The 19,608-nt window shown below is 49.1% G+C and overlaps 1 protein-coding gene across 1 annotated transcript in view; it reads left to right on the top strand.

Moving 5' to 3' along the window:
- The first annotated feature begins 12,988 nt into the window (after window positions 1–12,988).
- Window positions 12,989–19,608, top strand: part of MLLT1 (MLLT1 super elongation complex subunit) — a 34,178-nt gene continuing 27,558 nt past the window's right edge. The window contains exons 1-2 of the mRNA XM_051810682.1: window positions 12,989–13,352; window positions 17,265–17,445. Of these exons, the coding sequence (XP_051666642.1) occupies window positions 13,341–13,352; window positions 17,265–17,445 (193 nt within the window). The 5' untranslated portion in view covers window positions 12,989–13,340. The remainder of the gene's footprint in view (window positions 13,353–17,264; window positions 17,446–19,608) is intronic.

Raw genomic sequence — 19,608 nt, 5'->3', positions numbered from 1 at the left:
TGGGACCAGGGACAGGACCCAGGGAAGGGCTGGAGCTGTGCCAGGGGGGTTGGGATGGATCTCAGGGAAAGGTTCTTCCCCCACAGGGTGCTGGGGCACTGCCCAGGCTCCCCAGGGCAGTGGGCACGGCCCCAAGGCTGCCAGAGCTCCAGGAGCGTTTGGACAACGCTCTGAGGGACAGGGGGGGATTGTTGGGGTGTCTGTGCAGGGCCAGGAGACTGATGACCCATGTGGGTCCTTTCCAACTCAGGATATTCTGTGATTCAATAATTCTGTGACATTAGATAGAAATGTCATTACCTTTGCAGGAACAAAGAGATGCAGACCCTCAGAGACAGATCCCTGCTGTGCTTTCCAGGTTGTCCCCATAGCTGCTCTTACAGCCACAGGACACACTCTTGCTTTCCAAGCCTTGCTGCTTACAGTGATGAGCTGAAGCCATGTTGTGAGTCTGGGTCCTTGCCCAGCCTGCAGGGACAATCTCTGGAGCCCACCAGGGCAGGCAGGGTGGCTGAGGTTGGCTCCCTGCACCACAGGCATAACAATGTAATGTCACTGCAGGGACCACGGGCTTTGGGGCCCCTGCGAGTAAAGCAAAAAGCAGGAGCACTCTGGGTTTTACCTCTGAGGCAGAAGGTGGTGCCTCTGGTTACCTCTGAGGCAGTGCCTGTGCTGTGGTCCTCCCGTGGCTATGGTTGCCTCTGCAATGGTCCCCAGGGCCACTAGATGGCAAATTTGTCTCATGAACCCTGACTAGTGTTTCACGCTGGGAAAGGGATGCCCTGCCGTGAACTGGACCCCCAGGCCCGGTCTCCTTGCCTTCTCCATCCCCTGGCAGGATTAGACACCTGTCTGCCAGCACGGCCACTCTTGAGACACCCGCACAAGGTGCAGAGCAAGGGCTACTCGGATCTCCAGCCTCTGTGTGCCCTTGTCTGCCCATGCCAGTGCCCATCTCCTCCTCCCGTTCGCCTCTTTGTCTCCCCTGTGTGCCACCACTCATCACTCCGTCTCCCTTTCGCTGACCCTCCCCGTTTCTCTCCCTCTTGCTCTCCTCCCTCCTCACTCCTTCCCCAGCCCATCACATTCTTCCACAGCCTATTAATAACTTCTGGGCAATTGCACTGGGTCCCCGCTGGGCTCGGCCCCTCCGCCGCCGCTGCCCCGCGCAGCCACTGAGCGCGTCGGCAGCAAGTTCAAAAGTGCAGCGGGGCTTTCACAGCCCCTCGCCCCGTCAGGGGGTGGAGGAGGCCGCTCGCGAAAGAAAAGGCTGCGTTGCCAGGGAGCCTGGCACAGGAAAAGGGGGTCACCTTCACCTCCGGCAGGACCCACGGAGATGGACAGGCGCCAGCAGCCCCGCGGGCTGGAGATGCTGAGAACGGCGGAGGGATGAAGGCTGGGCTGTGGGCGACCAAGGGCTAATTGGCCACCTCCGGCCACCGAGCCGATGTGATGCTCGACCCAGTGGCAAAATCCCCTGTGCAATATGGAAATAAGGGAGGTGTCCCGGGCGCTGCTGCCTGGAGAACAATGTTGCTGCAGTTGAGTGACTGTAACAGGCCCCGATGACAGCCGGGGCCGCGTTAAAAATGCCTATTCAAGCAGATCAAGACATTGAGAGGCCTCGTGGGGATCTGAAACCCTCAGGGATTTCTGGATGAGGCCAGAAGCTGAATCCCCAGCCCTGGGAACCTGGGGGGGGAAAAAAAAAGAGAGAAAAGAAAAGAAAGCCACAAAGCAGCTTTAAAAGGACGGCAGTGCCCAAGGCAGGGCCTCCTGCTCTGAGTGGGGCTGCAGCCTGAGAAAGTAGAGCAGCCCCAACACACCAGTGTGGGACTGTGGTCTGGGCATCCCCAGGGTTATCTGAGGCTGGGGTGGCACCTCCAAAAGGTCCCTGAGCTGCTGGGGATGCTCTGTCCTTCCTGCCAGGGAGCCATGGCTACAGCTTGTGGGGCACAGCCTGCACTGCAGAGCTGGCAAACACCCCTAAAAACCAAGAGAGCTGTCAAAGGGACGAAGGGATCCTGCAGGGATGCCCAGCATGTGAATGGGGGAAGCTGGGAGCCCTCTCTCGATGCCATAGGGAGGTCTGAGGGTACCTCCTGCCCCAGGATCCTTGTCAGAGTGGGTGTCTATGAGTGTCACGCCAGCTCAGCTCAGTGACACAGGTAAACAGGCAGGGCAGGAAGAGCTGCAACCCCACATGCTCAGGGATCTGAGTTGGGACTGGTCAAAATGAAACCTTTCCTTATTTTTGCCAGATGAGCCTCAACCGAGATCATTTCCCTGATTTGGTTCTCCGTGTGGCTTCCTAAACCACAAAAAAAGAGGCAAGAGAAGGGTTGAAGAGAAGCTGCTCCTTTCAGCTGGTGCCAGATTAAAGAGGCTGGGAAACAACAGCATCAGTTGAGTCTGTTTGGTGCAGTTGCAACAGAAATAAAATAAGGTTGATAAGGCACAAGTCCTGCAGCATCAAGGATTAGCACTTACCTGTTCTGCTGCACCAAACTACCTCCTGCTCTTATGGATTCACAGCATTTGGCTCCCAGACTGGAAACTTTTCAAGGCACACTAATTTAACTGTAAAAGGCATTGCACATTCATGGACCCGCATAAATAATGCAAAAGTAATTAATAATAACTCAGTCCTTGCTCTTAACAATGCCAGGAAAAAGGAATTTCTTCACTGGAGTGTCGCTTATGCCTTTTGCAGAAGATCTTTTTTTGTTAAGTGTCTCTGAGAGAAAGAAGATGGTAGTTTTGAAACAGGGAATGGATGTCACTCAGTCCTGGGATTTTAGTGCCAGCCTGGCAATCTTCGGGATTGATTTAAAGAACCTTCTCCTGGAGTCATGTTAAACTAACATTGATTCAGCTTCGATTTTGATTTTTGTTTTAATCTCCTGGATCTGCAGTCAAAAGTTTGAAACCACGAACACAAAAGGCTAAGAAAGCCCAGGAAGGAAAGAGATAAGCTCCAAGAATTATTACCTCTAAAAGTCTTGTCCTTTCAACTCTAAGTGCTACTTCTGAGGTTTGACACAGGATTTCCAACTTGACGGCTGGCAACTCTGTCACACCCACCTCACAACTGCTAGGAAATATGTTCCTTCCCCCCCTCCCACTGTTTTACCTACATCCTTGCTGTCCCCTTTTCGCAGAAGGCAAACTTAAATGTAGGGACATAAACACCAGGATTTGTCAGATATTGGTGGCTGTTCTGGACAGATAAATGTTATCAGGTCTTGATTAGCTGAAAGTCATATTTCAAGGAATACTCTGGCACTGGGTTTGCAGCAGGAAGGGTTCCGAGGTCCCTGCCTGTGTCCTTCTGTCTAAGCTCACACATAACCAGGGCTGGGTTTGACTAGGGATCAGAGACATGTGGGGAAGGAGAAGCAGAGCCATTACTTGGGCAAATAAACCAGTAGACAAAAAAATGAGGTTTTAATCAACAGATCAAATAATCTCTTCAGCTGTTTCTATAAACCCCCATGATTTGGTTCCACTTCAGAAGATATTCTCACTGCTGCTTGCAGAAGAAAAACAAGCAGTTTCCTTCTGTCTGGCAAAGTGGTTTGAATAACTTCCATTCTCTACTAATGGCTGCTATCAAAGTGCCCAAAATGGAAGGATTAATTTTTCTGTGCCTTCCCACTGCAGCTCAGAACATGGTTTCAATTAGGACTGATCTCCACTTCTGTTTTATTCACTTTCTATGAACACTCAGTCGCTCGGGTCCCGATTCATGAACTCACTTCAGCACATGGCTCTTCATAAATGTGTTTAAACATAAAACTGAGTTGTCCTGGAATGGCACACCAAGCTTCATTGCCACAAATATTTAACAAAAGGCATAGATTTACCTCAAATGCTGAAATATTCACCAAAAGCAACATTAAGTTGTGCATTTGGTTATGAATTTCACAATCTGCAATCGATGCTGCATTTATTTAGATAGGCCTTCCACAAGAGACCAGCTGTCTCAGTTCACTGAAATGTTTAAACACATGTTTAATTTTAAGAATATGAATAATTCCATTGATATCAATGGTACTTACTTACACTTAAGAATATATTTTGCTGGGCTGGAGCCAGAAACAGTGCCATGTAATGGCAATAACATGCAAACTGCAATATTTCTCTAAGTGGTTCCTGGGACCAATTTAAAAATTAATCAATGAAGAACCGCCATGGGAAAATGCAAAAATTAATATATGTGAGATTTTGCTGTTTACTATCCTAATATTGCCAACTATTAACATCTATCAGAGCACTGATAAGCAAAATCAAAACCAAATCTGTGAAATAGAGCAAAAAATGCAACAAGTTGAATGTGTTGTTCGCCATGAATCATCCTGTCAGACTTCGAGATTTACTCATGTAATACTGAATAATATTTGCCATCCTTACAGACAGACATACATATAGATTAATTCCATTAGGTTTGGAACTAGATGATCTTTAAGGTCCCTTCCAACCCAAAAGCTCTCAGGGATATGGTGGGGTTGTTGGGGTGTCCTGTGCAGGGCCAGGAGTTGGGCTGATGGTCTCTGTGGGTCCCTTCCAACTCAGAATATTCTAGGATTCTATGACTCTAAATGAGCAAATGAGCAATATTATAGAGTAAAGGGTGAATAAAAACATTATTTTTCCCTTTCTGCCCCTTACCTCCCACAAAACTCTATGAATTTGTCTGTTATGAGAAACAGGTGAAAATTTCGAGGCACAAACACTTCAGTTGTTTGCATTTGCTCTCATAACTTTACTCCTCACAGGTCCAACATTCCTGATGCTGCCAGTGACCTACACAGACCTGGGATGTGCCCCTGTTCCCTTGGGATGGTATCACCAAATAAATAACTCTATATCCTTATGCAAATGATTGCTGTTTTCAAGCTGTTCACCAGCGACCCCACACACTGTCCAGACGGTGCAGTAATGTGTTTTCCTCATATGTCAGATGTTTCATGACACATCTCATGCATCTACTTAACAGAGATTTCCTGCCCTTTAAAAATGCCCAGGCACCGGAATCAAGAGTCCTGCATCTGCAGTGTTTATGTAGTACACTTCCAAAATTGCGTGAAAAGTGTCCGCATTGATTGTATTCTTCATTCAGCTCAAATACTGGTAGTTTATAAGTGTGTGTGTAGTGGATTCACTCATGAGAGGGTATTACCTGCCTAATTTTGTTGGCTGAGTAACAAAGGGAATTAATTTGTTACAGACAATTCTCAGTCCTCCCTGTGTTGTTCAAAATTGTGTTTGTCACTTCATAAGCCAACCTGACTCCCTTGGAACTGCACTGGCTGTGCCTTTATGCAACAAAATCAAGCTCCAGGGTGTTTGAGATGTGCCACGCTGCTAAAAAATTACTTTGCTGCAATCAGGTGCATTATTGTCTCACAGGTAACGATGTCAGTGATAAAGATTAAGTTTCAGTGGGATGAATTTCAGCCTGGTAGGACCAGCCAAATTCCTTGAGTCACAGGCGTGTTGGCATAGCCCCTCCCGCAGCGTGGGGCACTATCTGACCTGGTATCGGTCCTGAGATAGGTAGATCAGAAGTGATTTGCATAAATTTACATATGTGGCAACCCCACCTACAGGTGAAAGCTCATTTCATACCATTCCAGAAAAACAGTTTAGTGGAATCTACCATGAGAGCAGCTGACTTGGAGTCCACAAAAATCAGAAATTTGTATTAATTTTGTACAATCTAGAATCATTGAGGTTGGAAAAGACCTCTAAGATCACTGAGTCCAACTCCAAACTCTGGGAATGCCCTGGGAGAGGCTGCATCTCAGACTGTGTTTGTAGAACCACAGAATCATAGAATGGTTTGGGTTGGAAGGGACCTTGAAGACCATCTTGTTATACCCCCTGCCATGGGCAGGGACTCCTTCCTGTATCCCAGGTTGCTCCAAGCCCCGTTGAACCTGGCCTTGGACACTTCCAGGGATGGGGCAGCCACAGATGCTCTGGGCAACTTAGAATAAAAAGTCCTACACACAACTCAGAACAGGCTCCTGGGTGCTAGTCAGAATCTCCTACTGATCTCCTCCTGTTACATTCTATTTTTCAAGCTATTTCCCCCCCCCCCCATCTGGTATTTTTCAGAGGCCTAAAGGTCACCCTGCCTAGGGTGACAGTCTCCACTCAGAAGGTGGGCCTGTCTCTCTCAGCATACAGATGAACACCTCTCAAAAACTTTGGCAGCAACCACAAGCCCTGTTCAAAGCAGACACCAGTTTGGGCAGTGAATCTCACTCCCTGCCATTGTACCGTGATTGTGTTTGCTCCAGTGGCCACAGAAGGTGCCTGGGCCCGTCTTCCCCAGCTGTATTCGTGCCAGCAGTTTGTGTGGAGCGTGGGACAAATCCAGCTGGTGAAACGCTCCTTGTGGTGGGTCTGGACAGCCCTGGCACGACACAGATTGTGACATCACTCGGCCAAACCTGACCTCTGTGTGCAGAGCACAAGGGGAAGGTGCTGTCAGCGACACATGGATTGATGGCTGTCAGTTCAGCAGCGCATTAGAATGCCAACCTCACCTTTGGTGTTAACGAGGCCCCTTCATTAACAGCCCTGAGCAGAGGGGTCAGGGGCTGAATAGAGACAGGCTCCTTTCTCCCCCAGAAGGCTGGTGCTGCTCATTCAGAACTGGATCACGTTGGCGGGGCAGTTTGAGGACGCTTGTGCTGCCCATGTTGCATCTGCAAGGGCCATGACGTATTTGTGACTATTCATCTGGCTCTTTTCACCAGCACTAAATACCCAGAAAGAATAAAATAAATTCTCATTGTGTTCCCACTTACCAAGAAAATTTTCCCTCTTCCTTCTGGTTTGGAGGGTTATTGTACATTTAAATCCCTTTGCATTTTTCAGTAGCTATAGCATGCTATAATTTAGATTTTCCTCAGGCACAAAAGAACTTAGTTAAGCTAAACTGTATTACAGTGTGGGTTGGTTTTTTTGGGGGTTTTTTTGTTTTTTTTTTTTACAAAGTCCTTCATTAATAAGGGAACTAAAGAATTTCCAAGCTGTCTGTAATTTTTCCCAGATGCAGCTGGTAGTTGCTAGGAGTATCTTTTTGGCAATCTGAGTTTTTGGTTATTAACAATCTGGACTTTCTCTGCACTACTCCAGTGTTAAATATGTTCTGTGAACACTGTAGTGTGGAGTGTGAACTGGGGAAGGGGAAGGCAGAGGACAGGCAAAGCAAAATCGTTTTTAGAAGAATAAACACTGCTGGGATTAGCAGCTGCTTGGAACAAGTACAATTCCCTGGAGGGATCCCAATGATCAGCAGACCAGGAGCCCAGCTACCTCAGAACCAGCGCTGCTGAAGAGTTCACTCCTCACTCGGATTCTCTCTGTCCCTCCCATCTTTTCTCCCTGGCACAGACAAGCCCTGGGGTGAGTCTGTGCCAGACCCAGACCAGAGTAGCACCCAGGTCCCACCAGAGAAACCAAATCCTCTCTTGATTCATGCTCAGGATGCTTTCTGAGGCTGCTCATAAAGACGTGACAGTGTTGTTGGCAAAGCCATGATACACACCAGGAGAAGGACGTCTGCCCCTTCTTACCTAAATATCATCAGTTCTTCCTTTTGACTGCAGATTTGTTCATCTGGGAAACTCATGGAGTGTGCTTTGCAGAACTAGAAGACCACTATAGTCATGCTGCAGCTGTAAGAAAAGGCAGTGAAGTGACTGACATGCAGGAGAACTTGGGGGTCTTTCCACTCAGGCACATCTCTTTCTCAGAGAAACCCTGCTCAAATGTGATGTTTGTGTCTTAATCTTTAAGTCCTTAGAATTATTACAAGATGATCATTTTTCTACACTGATCCTTTCAGTGCTGGAATCAGCCTTGGTCGCTGCCTGGCTGGTGTCCAAGCCACTCAGAGCCCAGACTGACCACAGAAGTCATGGTCTTCAGCTCAAGAGTGGAAACAGGGAAGATGCAATTAAATTAGTAATGAGAAAATAACAATGAATGATGAAAAACAGTGAAACAAACTTGTTTCTCCAGGGACAGGAAGGGCAAGCCGCAAACATACAGACACAGACATATAAAACCGTGACAGGGACTTACAGGGGATGCACAGCTGAGGTACAGCTGATGCAAATCCCACATTTACACTGAGGGACATTAAGCCTACAGAAAAAAACTTTTGGTGAAAAATGAGCACTTTCAGGCATCTTGAGTTGCATGAAATTGTCTGTCCCAACTGGCACATGACATGACTGTTCCCACTGGAGCACCAGGACTCTTCTCAACACCCCAGTCATTTCCTCCTTCACTCACAGTCCTCAGGAACAGCCACGTTTGGCCTGTAAAGCATCCATGGATTGTACAGGCAGGAGAGAGAAAGGTTGTGTTGTCCCTTCCCAGGACTGGAACCTGGGAAAACACCCAGAAACCTTTCCCGGCCCTGGCCAAGACAGGGATAAGCACAGTGCAAAGTCTTTTTTCCACTTTATTTTCCACCATCCCCAGATCCCACGGGACAGAACCAACCTTTGGCATAGTCTCCTACCACAGGCCAAGCCAGATTAAACACACACCTTTCAGCCCAAGACAAAGATCTTTGAGGCAAGACTGTGGAAAGAAAAAATAAAAAACCCCAACAAAAATTAAGGAGAGCTGTCATGGCTCATTTGCATATTTGAATATGCAAATAAGAACTGTTTCTTATCCATTGGCACTGGCCCTACTGTAGATGGCAGCAGCACAGCGGATCTCTGCCAGCATCCAGTGCCACAAAGAAAGACGCTAATTGGATTTGCAGACGCTTATTGCAAAGCCCAGAAGTTGCTGGAATGGGTATAAAGAACCAGGAGCTCAGCCACGGCTGCCTCGGGTGCGAAGGCACTCAGCTGACAGCTCGTTAGCTTGAGATCTCCCTGCAAAATTAGAAGTTGGGAGAAGCCTGGATGGCTGCTGGCTCCAGCATCCCCAGCACCCAAAACTCCCAACACACCCCCCTAGAGCCTGGCAAATTTTCTGCCCTTGGCTGTGATTTTTTCTTTTTGAGGGGAGCTTGAAAAGAAAATCAGGGGTAAGTTTGATCAGTCATTGTGCTGGAAACCGTTCAGGCTGGGAACTGCTAGTGGAGCAAAGGCTGGTTCTAGGAATTTCTCTCCTTGAGTGTTTTCGCAGTTGAATGTAAAGAGCCACCCCAGCACATTTTAAATTAATCCATTCATGCCACTTCACAGAATATCCTGAGCTGGAAGGGATCCACGAGGATCAGCAAAGTCCAACTCCAAACTGCTTGTCCCAGCAGAGAGCCCTGGGGTGTTTGGAGCAGGCAACAATACAATGAGGTGCTTACCCTGAACGGGGCACTCCAAATTCTTCAGTATAATGTGGTTTAATGTCCTTGTATTGGGCTGCCAATGTGGAAGCTGAAGCTCCTGGCTCTGGGTTTCCATGTTGGAGGCATCCAAATTCTTGCTTGGATCCCTCCCCAGGCCATGGAGCAGCTGAAAGCTGAAGGAGTGACCCATGTCCAAACCAGAAGCAAAGACGGGTCCTGCACTGGGAGAGCCCAAAAACAACCATTAACACGAAGCTGGGCAAAAACAAAGGCACGGAAAATTTGTCATTGGTGAAAATTAAAATAAAAAACTGATTTAATGGTGTTGCAGAAAAAGTAACAGGCAATTTTTCAGGAAAAAAGCTCAGGATCTGATGTGTCTCTTGCACGAGGAGGAAATTCAGCAGAGTGAGAGTGGAGTCAAAGTTGGGAAAGACAGAGATATTTCTGGAAAATATTCAGCCCTGAGAGCACGTAACCACCAAGGGCTGTGATGAGGCAGGGAGTGAATAGCCAGGATTGGGAGGTAGAAAATAAAAGATTTAGACCCAAGAGTCACGTGCATGGGAATAATGTCCACAATTAAAGATATCAATGAGAACTCCCAGAGAAAGAGGCCCTGTCTCAATGGAGAAGAAAAGCCACTGTCCAAGGAGATGTCTCTTGGGACTGCATCAGACAGAAACATGGAAAATTAAAACAGAAGCACTTAAAGGAACCCAAATCAGGCTCTTTGTTGTTGTTGTTGTTGTTAACTGAAGCGATTAAGCATTTTGCTTCGCTAATATCCTCTATCAGGTTGATGAGGTAAAGTGGCTCTTTAGAACGATTTGGGAGCTGATTAATCCTCGCCTGTGGCGATCAGGCAGTGACACAGAGTTATTGGCTAACACGGGGGTTTTCTGCTGCCTCACACAGATCAACAAACTATCTGAAACAAGAAAGTTGTGTGAAGAAAAAGAAATTCTGAGTGAACTTGCTCAGAAACAGTCACCAATTGCACTTGTAAAGATAGTCCCATTTAGGGCTGGCAAAATTGAGCCCAATAACTTGTCACTTAGAGATGTAAGAAAAGGTAAAACTCTCCCTGGGCAGGAGAGCGGCAAAGGGGGAGAGAGAGGGAGAGGGGGAAGGCGGGAAGAGGAAGGGAACTGAGGGGGAATGAGGGGAACGGAGGGACAAAGGGGAGAAAGGAGGGAAATGAAGGGGAAATGGGAACCAAGAGGAAACATGAGAAACTGAAAGGAAAAATGAGGGGAATGAGGGAAACTGAGGGAGACTGAGAGGAAAAAATGGGAGAAACTGAGCGGAGAGATGAGAGAGATCAAGGAGGAAGTGTAGGAGACTAAGGGGAGAATGGAAACTGAGAGGAAATGAGGAAGACTGAGGGGAAAAAGGAGAGAAAATGAGGTATAAAATAAAGGAAACGGAGAGGGAAAATGTGGGAGACTGAGGGAGAAAATCAGGAAAATGAGGAGGAAATGAGGGAGACTGAGGAGAAAGTGTGGGAGACGGGGAAAGGAGAGAGACAGAAAGAAAATGAGGGATACTGAGGGAAAAATGAGGAAGGCCAAAGGTAAAAGGAAAGAAACTGAGGGAAATAAGAGAGACGGGGGAAAAAGAGAGAGACTGAGGGGAAAAATGTAGGAGACTGAGGGGAAATGAGGGTTGCCGAAGGGATAATTGGAAACTGAGAGGGAATGTGTGAGACTGAGGGGAGAAATGAGGGAGACAGAGGGGAAAAAAGGAGAGAAACAGGGGGAAAATGTGGGAAACTGAGGGGAAAAACAGAAACTGAGAGGAAATGAGGGAGACTTGGGGGAAAATGGAAACAGGAAATGTGGGAGATGGGGAAAAGGAGACAAAGCGAGGTGGAAATGAGGGAGACTGGCAGGAAAGGAAAGAAACTGGGGGGGGGAAGGAGAGAAACAAAGAGGTGACTGAGGGGGAAAACGAGAGCAAAGGTGGGAAACTGAAGGAAAAATGGAAAATGAGGGAGTCTGGGGGGGGGAAATGAGGGAGACTGAGGGAAAAGGAGAGAAACTGAGGGGAAAAGGAGTAAATCAGGAAGAAAATGAGTGAGATGAAGGGGAAAATGGAAAATGAGAGAAAATGTGGGAGACTGAGGGGACAAATGAGGAAGTCTGAGGGGAAAAGAAGAGAAACAGAGAAAAAGGAAAGAAAATGAGGGAGACTGAAGGCAGTTGAAACAAGAGAGAGCAAAGGACAGATGAGGAAGGACAAGGGAGAATGAAGGAGTGAGGGGAAACAGGGTAGGATAGGAGAAAATGGGATAAACTGAGGAGAAATGGGGGATAAGAGGGAAAAGCAGGGAGCATTGAGAAAAGATGAAGGATGGCGAGGGGAAAACAAGATGGGGGAACTGACGGGGGAGAAACTGAGGGAAAAGGCACAGGAAGAAGAGAGACTGGGGAGAACAAGGCGAGCCCTGGCTGGCCATCCTGACGTGCCGTGCTTGCCACACTGGGAGCCACAGCTTCACTTGTTCCCCTTGCTCTCCCATGTTCCTGATCATTGGTGTCAGGAATTAACACACAGGCGAGACAAGCGTGGACTGAGATGGGGGGAGAGGGAAAAGTGGTGGGATGGGTGAACAAAGATGGGCAAACGCCTGATCTCAGTGTTGGTTGTCCACTTTGAGGAACACTCTGGGCGACAGAACTGGGGGTAGAACAGCAAAGGGCAGTGGTAGAACAGCAGGCGGTATAACAGCTCACCCAGGGCAGAATGGGCGAACGAGGCCCAAATGCCTGATCCCCAGTGTTGGTTGTGCACTTTGAGGAACACCCTGGGGGATGGAATTGGGGATGGAACTCAGAAGGGCACCAGTGTGCAGAGGAGCTGCCTCAGAGCCTCACCTGGGGCGGGTTGGGTGAACGAGGCCCAAATGCCTGATCCTGGTATTGGTTGTGCATTTCGAGAGACACCCTGGGCGACACAACCGGGGGTTGAACCCAGAAGGGCACCGGACGCTGAGAAGCCGCTTCAGTGGTTGGCAGAGGGGTAGGAGGAAGAGGGGCAAGACAGGCGAACAATTATGCCCAGACGCCTGATCCCGGTGTTGGTTGTGCACTTCGAGGAACATCCTGAGACAAAATTGGGAATAGAACTGAGAAGGGCACCGGGCACTGAGGAGCTGCCTCAGCAGTGCGGAGAGAAGGGAGCTAGATGAGCGAACAACGAGGCCTCAACGCCCAATCCTGGTGTTGGCTGCACGCTTCGTGGAACATTCTGGGGGACAGCACTTAGGATAGAACTGCGAAGGACACCGTACCCGCCGCGTGCCCGCCTCAGCTCCTCACCCACTCTGAGGGAGGTTCTGGAGGGGCCATCAGACCCTACTCGACCCACAGTGCCAACCCCGCCCCTTTCCCCGCCCACTCCCCTTAGCCTGCCTTCCATTGGTCAGAACGGCTGCCCATCAGGTGGAGGGGGCGGTGCCGCGCGCAGCGTGCTGGTATTGGCTCCCTCCCCCCCCGCCATGGCGGTCGTGAGGCGGTTTCCGGTTCCGCGGGGCGGGCGCGGGGCTGGCGCTGCGCTGTGAGTGACACACAATGAGGCGGGCGGCGGGGCCGTGAGGGGCCGCGACCGAGGAGGCGGCGGCCGAGGAGGCGGCGGCGGCGGCGGTGGGGAGGGGGGTGGGGGGGAGAAACCGGACGCAAGAGCGCGGAGAGAGGGTTGTGGGGTTTTTCCCCCCTCTCCCTCTCTCTCAATCTCCCTCCCTCCCTCTCCCTCTCTCTCTCTCTGTCTCTCTCTCTCTCTCTGTCTCTCTCTCTCTCTCTCCCCCCCTCTCTCTCTCTCCCTCTCTCTCCCTCTCTCTCTCTCTCCCTCTCTCTCTCTCTCTCTCCCTCTCTCTCTCTCTCTCTCCCTCTCTCTCTCTCTCTCTCTCTCTCTGTGTCTCTCTCCCCCTTCCCCTCGCCGCGCGCGCTCCGCCGACCGGGCAGCGCAGACCGAGCGAGCGGGGCCCGCGGCGCTGCCGTGCCCAGCCATGGACAATCAGGTGAGGAGCGGAGCGGCCGCGCCGTGCTGAGGGAGGGCTGGGGCGGTGCCACCCCCCTCCATTTCAGAGAGGGGGGCACGGAGGGAAGGGCCCCCCCGAGGACGGGGTGCTGCGGGGGGGCACCCCCAGTTCTCGGGATTCCCACCCCCGGCGTGTTGGGGGGCGTTGTGGGGGGCACATCGGCTCCTCAATCTCATGGTGAAGGGGGACATCTTTTCCCCAACCCCCATTTGGGGGGGAGCACATGTTCTCCTCAAACCTATTGGAGAGGGGAACATGTTTTCTCCAACCCCCATTTTTGGGGGGCATACACCTTCTCCCCAGTCCCATTGGGGAGGGGGATATATTTTCCCTACCTCCCAAAGGGGGGGACATCTTGTCCTCAGTCGCATTTGGCGGGGCACATCTCCTCCTCAGTCCCACTCGGGAGGGGGATATGTTTTCCCCACCTCTCATTTGGGGGGGATATCTTGTCCTCAGTCACATTTGGGGGGTCACATCTCCTCCTCAATCCCACTGGGGAGGGTGATGTGTTTTCCCTACCAACCCCATTTTGGGGGGGATATCTTGTCCTCAGTCACATCTAGGGGACACAGCTTCTCCCCACACTGTCTTTGGGGAGGCACACCTCCTCCATGCCCACTCCAAATGGATGGTACATGTCCTGCTCACACCCCTTTGAGGGGGACACCTTCTCCCTGCACCCCATTTGAGGAGCACATCTCCTCCTCGTACTCCTTTGGGGGGCACATCTCCCCTCCACACCCCCTTTGGGGGGCACATCTCCCCTCCGCACCCCCTTTGGGAGGCACATCTCCCCTCCACACCCCCTTTGGGGGGCACATCTCCCCTCCACACCCCCTTTGGGGGGCACATCTCCCCTCCACACCCCCTTTGGGAGGCACATCTCCCCTCCACACCCCCTTTGGGGGCACATCTCCCCTCCACACTCCCTTTGGGGGACACATCTGCCCCCTCCAACCCTCTTTGGGGAGACACATGCCCTCTCCAATCCCATTTGGGGGGCACACCTCCTCCTCACACCCCTTTGTGAGGGCACACCTTCTCCATGCCCTCTGTTTGGAGGAGGGTCACACCTCCTCCCCACAACCCTTTTGGGGGGGCAGGTCTCCTGAAGCCCATTTGGCTGGGGGCACGCCTCCTGCCCACCCCCCATTTTTTGGGGACATTTCTCCACTCACCCCTTCGGGCGTTGCACCTCCTCCCCATCCCTCATTTGAGGGGCACAGCTCTTCCTCACTCCCCATTTTGGGGTCACATCTCCTCCCCATACCCTGTTTTGGGGGTCACACCTCCTCCCCACCCCCTTTTGGGGGGCTCTCAGCCCTGTCCCCGCCATGGGCGGCCACCGCAGCCTCGCCCGCGGCGGGGGGTGGCAGCAGCAATTCCCGCAAATTCCTACCCGGGATTATTGACAGCGAGAGAGGTGCCGGCCGTGCGACCCCCCCGGAGCTGCGCCGGGAAGGGTTAATACCACCGGGAAGGGTTGATGCCACCGGGATTGCTCCAGGATGGATGCTGGAAGTTTACCTGAGGTGATGTGGATGTGGAGCCTTTTGTGTGCGCGGGAGCGGGTAACAGGTACCTCCTGGGCTGAGGTTCGGGAATGAGCCCCGCTATCCCGAATAATCACCCGGAGGAGCGGGAACGGGAGCCGCTCGATGGCTTTCAGGCAATTAGCACATCAAACAAAAACCGGAGCAGCCTTCAGAATGTTTATTGAGAAGTTGAAAGCGGGCTCCTTTGTATTATTACAAATTGTTTGAATAGGATCCTGATTTCCCTTTGTTGGGAGACACGCTTGGAAATAAAAAGGAAAAAAACCCCTCCATTTTCAGCGGAGCAACTTTGGATGTTGGTTATGTTGGGAGATCTTATTTTCAAATGTGTTTCAACTTCTGGCTTAATTCTCAGCGATTGTTAATTGGAGCGGGGTGTGAGGAGTGCAGCAAGTACAACTTGCACTCTCAGTTAAACAGTTCTCCTTTATGTTTAATTTCGGTCTCTTCCACACAGCCCCATCTGGTTCTCAGCTACAGTTTCTCAGCCGTTTTGACTCGGAAAGGCAGATTTTGTAGCCTGACAGTCATTTGCACTTCTCAGGAGAGGGGTAGTAACTGGCAACAGTAGCAGGATTTAAAGGGTAATTATGGAATCGATAACGTGAGGCTGCAGCATGGGCTGGCTCAGGGGATGTGAACGCTGTGGGAAGCATCCCAGATAAAGCAGGCCTGCAGGCAAACTCCAGTGGGAGCTTAGGATTTGGGCAGGCTGTCTCCACGTAATGCTTTCCCCGGATTGCTGTGCTCTGGGTGAAGCACACCTTGCCTTTCTTCTGAGTCCTTAATGCGACATGAAAGAACAGCTGGCCTTGCTCCTTCAGGAGTGAGATGGAGCCGGTGTAGAAAAAATGGGAACTTGCAGAGGAAGGTATCCCAAAGAAATGCTATAGTGAAGGAATTAATTAGATGAGTTTGTCCCCAAGCCTTAGAACGGATGTGTTGGATCGAGCTGAAGGTATTTTGCTGCCTGAACAAGTGTGTTAAGACTTATGGTTGAAATTGGAACTGGACTGCAATTTGGGAGGTCAGGCTTTGATGCCTGGTGCTCTGCAGACCTCCTGTGAGAGCTTTTTACGGGGACAAGAACGCCGAGGTGGGGTGACTTGTGCTTTTTCAGCACCGTGCTCTGAAAAAAAAAAGTCAGGTTGGAGATGCAAAATATTTTTCGAGCGTTAATTGTGATCACGTTCCTTGCTGCAGTTCATCCGTGGGAAAATAAGGATGATGCTTTCCCTAAACATTTGTCTAGAGCTCAGGAAGCTTTCTCTTTCCATGTTCATTGTCTAACATCATGCCTTTGGTTTGGCTCTGGGTCAACATGTAATATAGGTAATGACAAATAATGTTGCCTCTCCCAGTGGTAATTGGGACCTGCTAGGAAGAACAAGACACATTTGCAAGCCTGAAGTGAAGGATGGGGTAGGGACTAAAAACTGCCCTTTTTTCTATGAACCTCCTGGTGCTGAAGCTGGATTTTGATAGGATTAGTTTGGAATCAGTGTGTTGCTGCTCTGGTTTGTGTAACAAATATGCACAAAAGTTGGGTGTTATTCTCTGTCTCTACAAATCTGGCCCTAACATTTCCTTGATTTATCTTGTGTCTGAATCCCTTTCCTCCGTTACATCTGTTTTATTCATTCCGTTTCGCCTGTCTGAAGTCTGCAATAATATGTGGACCTTCACCATTAATTTCATCTGGCTTTTAAGACATTTTAATGGGATTTTTGTGCTTTCAGTAAGGCACAGAAAACACCTTCTCTGTTAGTGATTGGAGTAGGATTCAGGGGTGCAAATCAGAATTAGGTCAGTTTAGTGTTGGACATAGTGCAGGCAGAGATGATAACTTGATCTTGGAAAGTGTGTTAATAAAATATATTTAGAATACAGGAAACATCAGAGTTTTATTCTAAACCACCGATTCATGATGTGATTTTTCCTGTTTCAAAATTAGTTTTCTGTCAGTACTGTGAATCCTGGAAGCTGTGAACATCAAGTTCTGTCTCTGACACTTTCTAGAAATAAAGACTCTGCAATTAGGACTTTGCTGACAATTTAACTGATAAGTGAGGCAGAGAAACCGATCCCAGTTCTAAAGCTGCTTTAGTATTAGGGGGGAAATAGGTACGAAATGGTGCTGGGAGGTATTTTTATGATGCCTTTTCTGTTGGCAACACTGGTTGTCAGTCTGGGGCTGATCTGTCTGTGGATCTGTTGTGTTCCCCCCTGGCAGACCCAGGCTCTGCTGTCAGGGGGCTCATCGTTCTGTAACCTATAAACTGCATCATTTTGCTTGTGGTCCTAAAATGCTAAAACCTTTGTCCTAAAACAGTGCACAGTGCAAGTCAAACTGGAGCTGGGGCACCGAGCCCAACTGAGGAAGAAGCCTACCACGGAGGGGTTCACCCATGACTGGATGGTGTTTGTCCGTGGCCCCGAGCAGTGTGACATCCAGCATTTTGTGGAACGCGTGGTCTTTCGGCTGCATGAGAGCTTCCCAAAGCCCAAGCGAGGTGAGTGGGTGCTTGAAGGTGTATTATTAGGTGTTCTCTCTATGAAATAGCATTTTGCAAGTTAAGGTTGTCTTGGGCTGTCACTTTTCTTTAAAATAACTCCTTAAAGGGGAGCGAAATGTCCATTGTGTGCGCTCTGCTTTAACCTTTCTTGACTGTGTTTGAGGAAGGTCAGGGAGAATGGGACCTTTCTTCTGGTGAAAGGGCAGGAGGTGAGGTGCTTTCTCCTCTTGTTTAAGCATTAGCACTTGCAGGTTCTCAACACACAAGTGACAGCAGAAGATAATTCACGTTATGGAATGGAAAGGTGGGTTTGATTTGTTGGAATTCGCCAGCAAAAGCTGGAAGCACATGATCAGTGAGAGATACTCAAATACTGGGCTTTTATATGTACTGGGGTGTGCAGAGTTCTGCATTGGTCATGGATTCTTGCAATTCCTAGCCTCGGGTGCCAGTTCAGGTAGATTAACCCAGCAGAAATCAGTGATGCCACAGGGTGATGGTCTCTTTGCCACTGGCTGTGTGGTCAGTGTGGTTGGGCAGAGTATACACATTGCAGTGTTATTTTCTCTCTTTGCTTTGTGACTGTGTAGAAAAAATGCTGGCACCGGGCAGCGGGAATTCATGAGGCTGAGGTGGAGGAATAGGAATTGCCCTTTTAGGGGGCAGCACAGAATTACATCTGTAACATGTAAGATGTGTAACTATAGCTGCAGTGTTACTGTTTTAAGAAATATAAGCTGCCTGTGAGTGTTGCTGTGAAGTACTTTGTAATGTGCATCCTTAGAAATATTCTTTTAAACGAAGTACACTCGGAATGTCTTAGGACAACCTATGACATGGGTTATTTGTAAGAGTCCACAGTGGAAAGTAACTCAAAGGCGCTCAGCTCACAAGTGTGAGTATGGAATGTATGTTAATAGTGTCTCCTTCAAATTGATGTAGTAAAACTGATGTATGATAAGCAAGTGCAGGACTGAGCTGAAAGCTAATTTATAGAATAAAAGTTGTAATCTGCTGGGTTACAGTTCTGTCATCTGGTGTAATTTAATTTATTACAAACAACTGTGTTGCAGTAGTACATAGAATCATGGTGTGGTTTGGGTTGGAATGGACCTTAAATACCACTTTGTTCCATGCCCTGCCATGGGCAGGGACACCTTCCACTAGCCCAGATTGCTCCAGGCCCTGTCCAACCTGGCCTTGGACACTTCCAGGGATGGGGCAGCCACAGGTGCTCTGGGAAACCTGTGCCAGGACCTCCCCACCCTGACAGGGAAGAACATCTTCCCAAATATCCCATCTAACCCTGCCCTCTGGCAGAGTGAAACCATGGCCTTTGCTCAGTCAGTTGCTTTATCATCTACATTCACAGAGATATTTTTCCCTAATCCCTGGGTTTTAATGCTTCCTTGAGCTCCATTCTAAGCCCAGCATGCCTTTGACCAAGGTGTGTTTGGGTTTTACATAAATACTGTGGTATATGCATCCTATTCCTAGGTTTGTTTGAAGGGTTCCTTCAGCTGATTCTGTCTCACTTGGAGCAGATCCTGGTGCTGAAGGTGGGCTCGTGCTGCTGGCAGATTGCTCCTGGAATCATTGGAATTTGTCAGAATAGAGCTGCAGAGGAACAAAGGCTGCTTGGCAGATAGGCTTGAGATTCCCACTGCCATATTGGCACCACTCTTTGATTTTGGGTTTTTCCCTCTAAATGACAGGGTTCTTATATAAAATTCAAGTTAAAGCAAGTCTAGAGGTTTTTATTATTTTTAGCTATGCCTTTTTTTCACAGTTGAATTTTGAGTGCTGTTTTTCAGCACCTTAATGATGGTAGAAGTGCTTAGAGCTGGAGTAACATATCATATTAAAGGAAAATAATTTGTGTGCTTTTAGGTTTGATGTACTGTTTCCTAATCATATTAATTGCTCGGAATTCTTATGAGAAACTCCAAAGATTTGCACTGAATTCCTCTAATTACTTATTTGACTTTATTTACATATATTGTAGTGCATAAATTATACGCGAGTGCATCCGGTTCCTGGGAGGGAGAACATCTCTGTGGGTCTCATGTTTCTTCTGGCAGTTGTTGTGTGTTTCTGCATCATGGCCAAAGAAATGATCCTGGAATCCTTAGAGTTGGATATCCCTATCCTGAAATGCAA

This window comes from Manacus candei, unplaced genomic scaffold (assembly GCF_025592945.1).
Source record: "Manacus candei isolate 608988 ecotype Guabito, Panama unplaced genomic scaffold, ASM2559294v1 h1tg000078l, whole genome shotgun sequence".
NCBI classification, from domain to species: Eukaryota; Metazoa; Chordata; class Aves; order Passeriformes; family Pipridae; genus Manacus; species Manacus candei.
The sequence above is the reverse complement of the archived record's forward strand: the minus strand, read 5'-3'. Positions and strand labels throughout refer to the sequence as shown.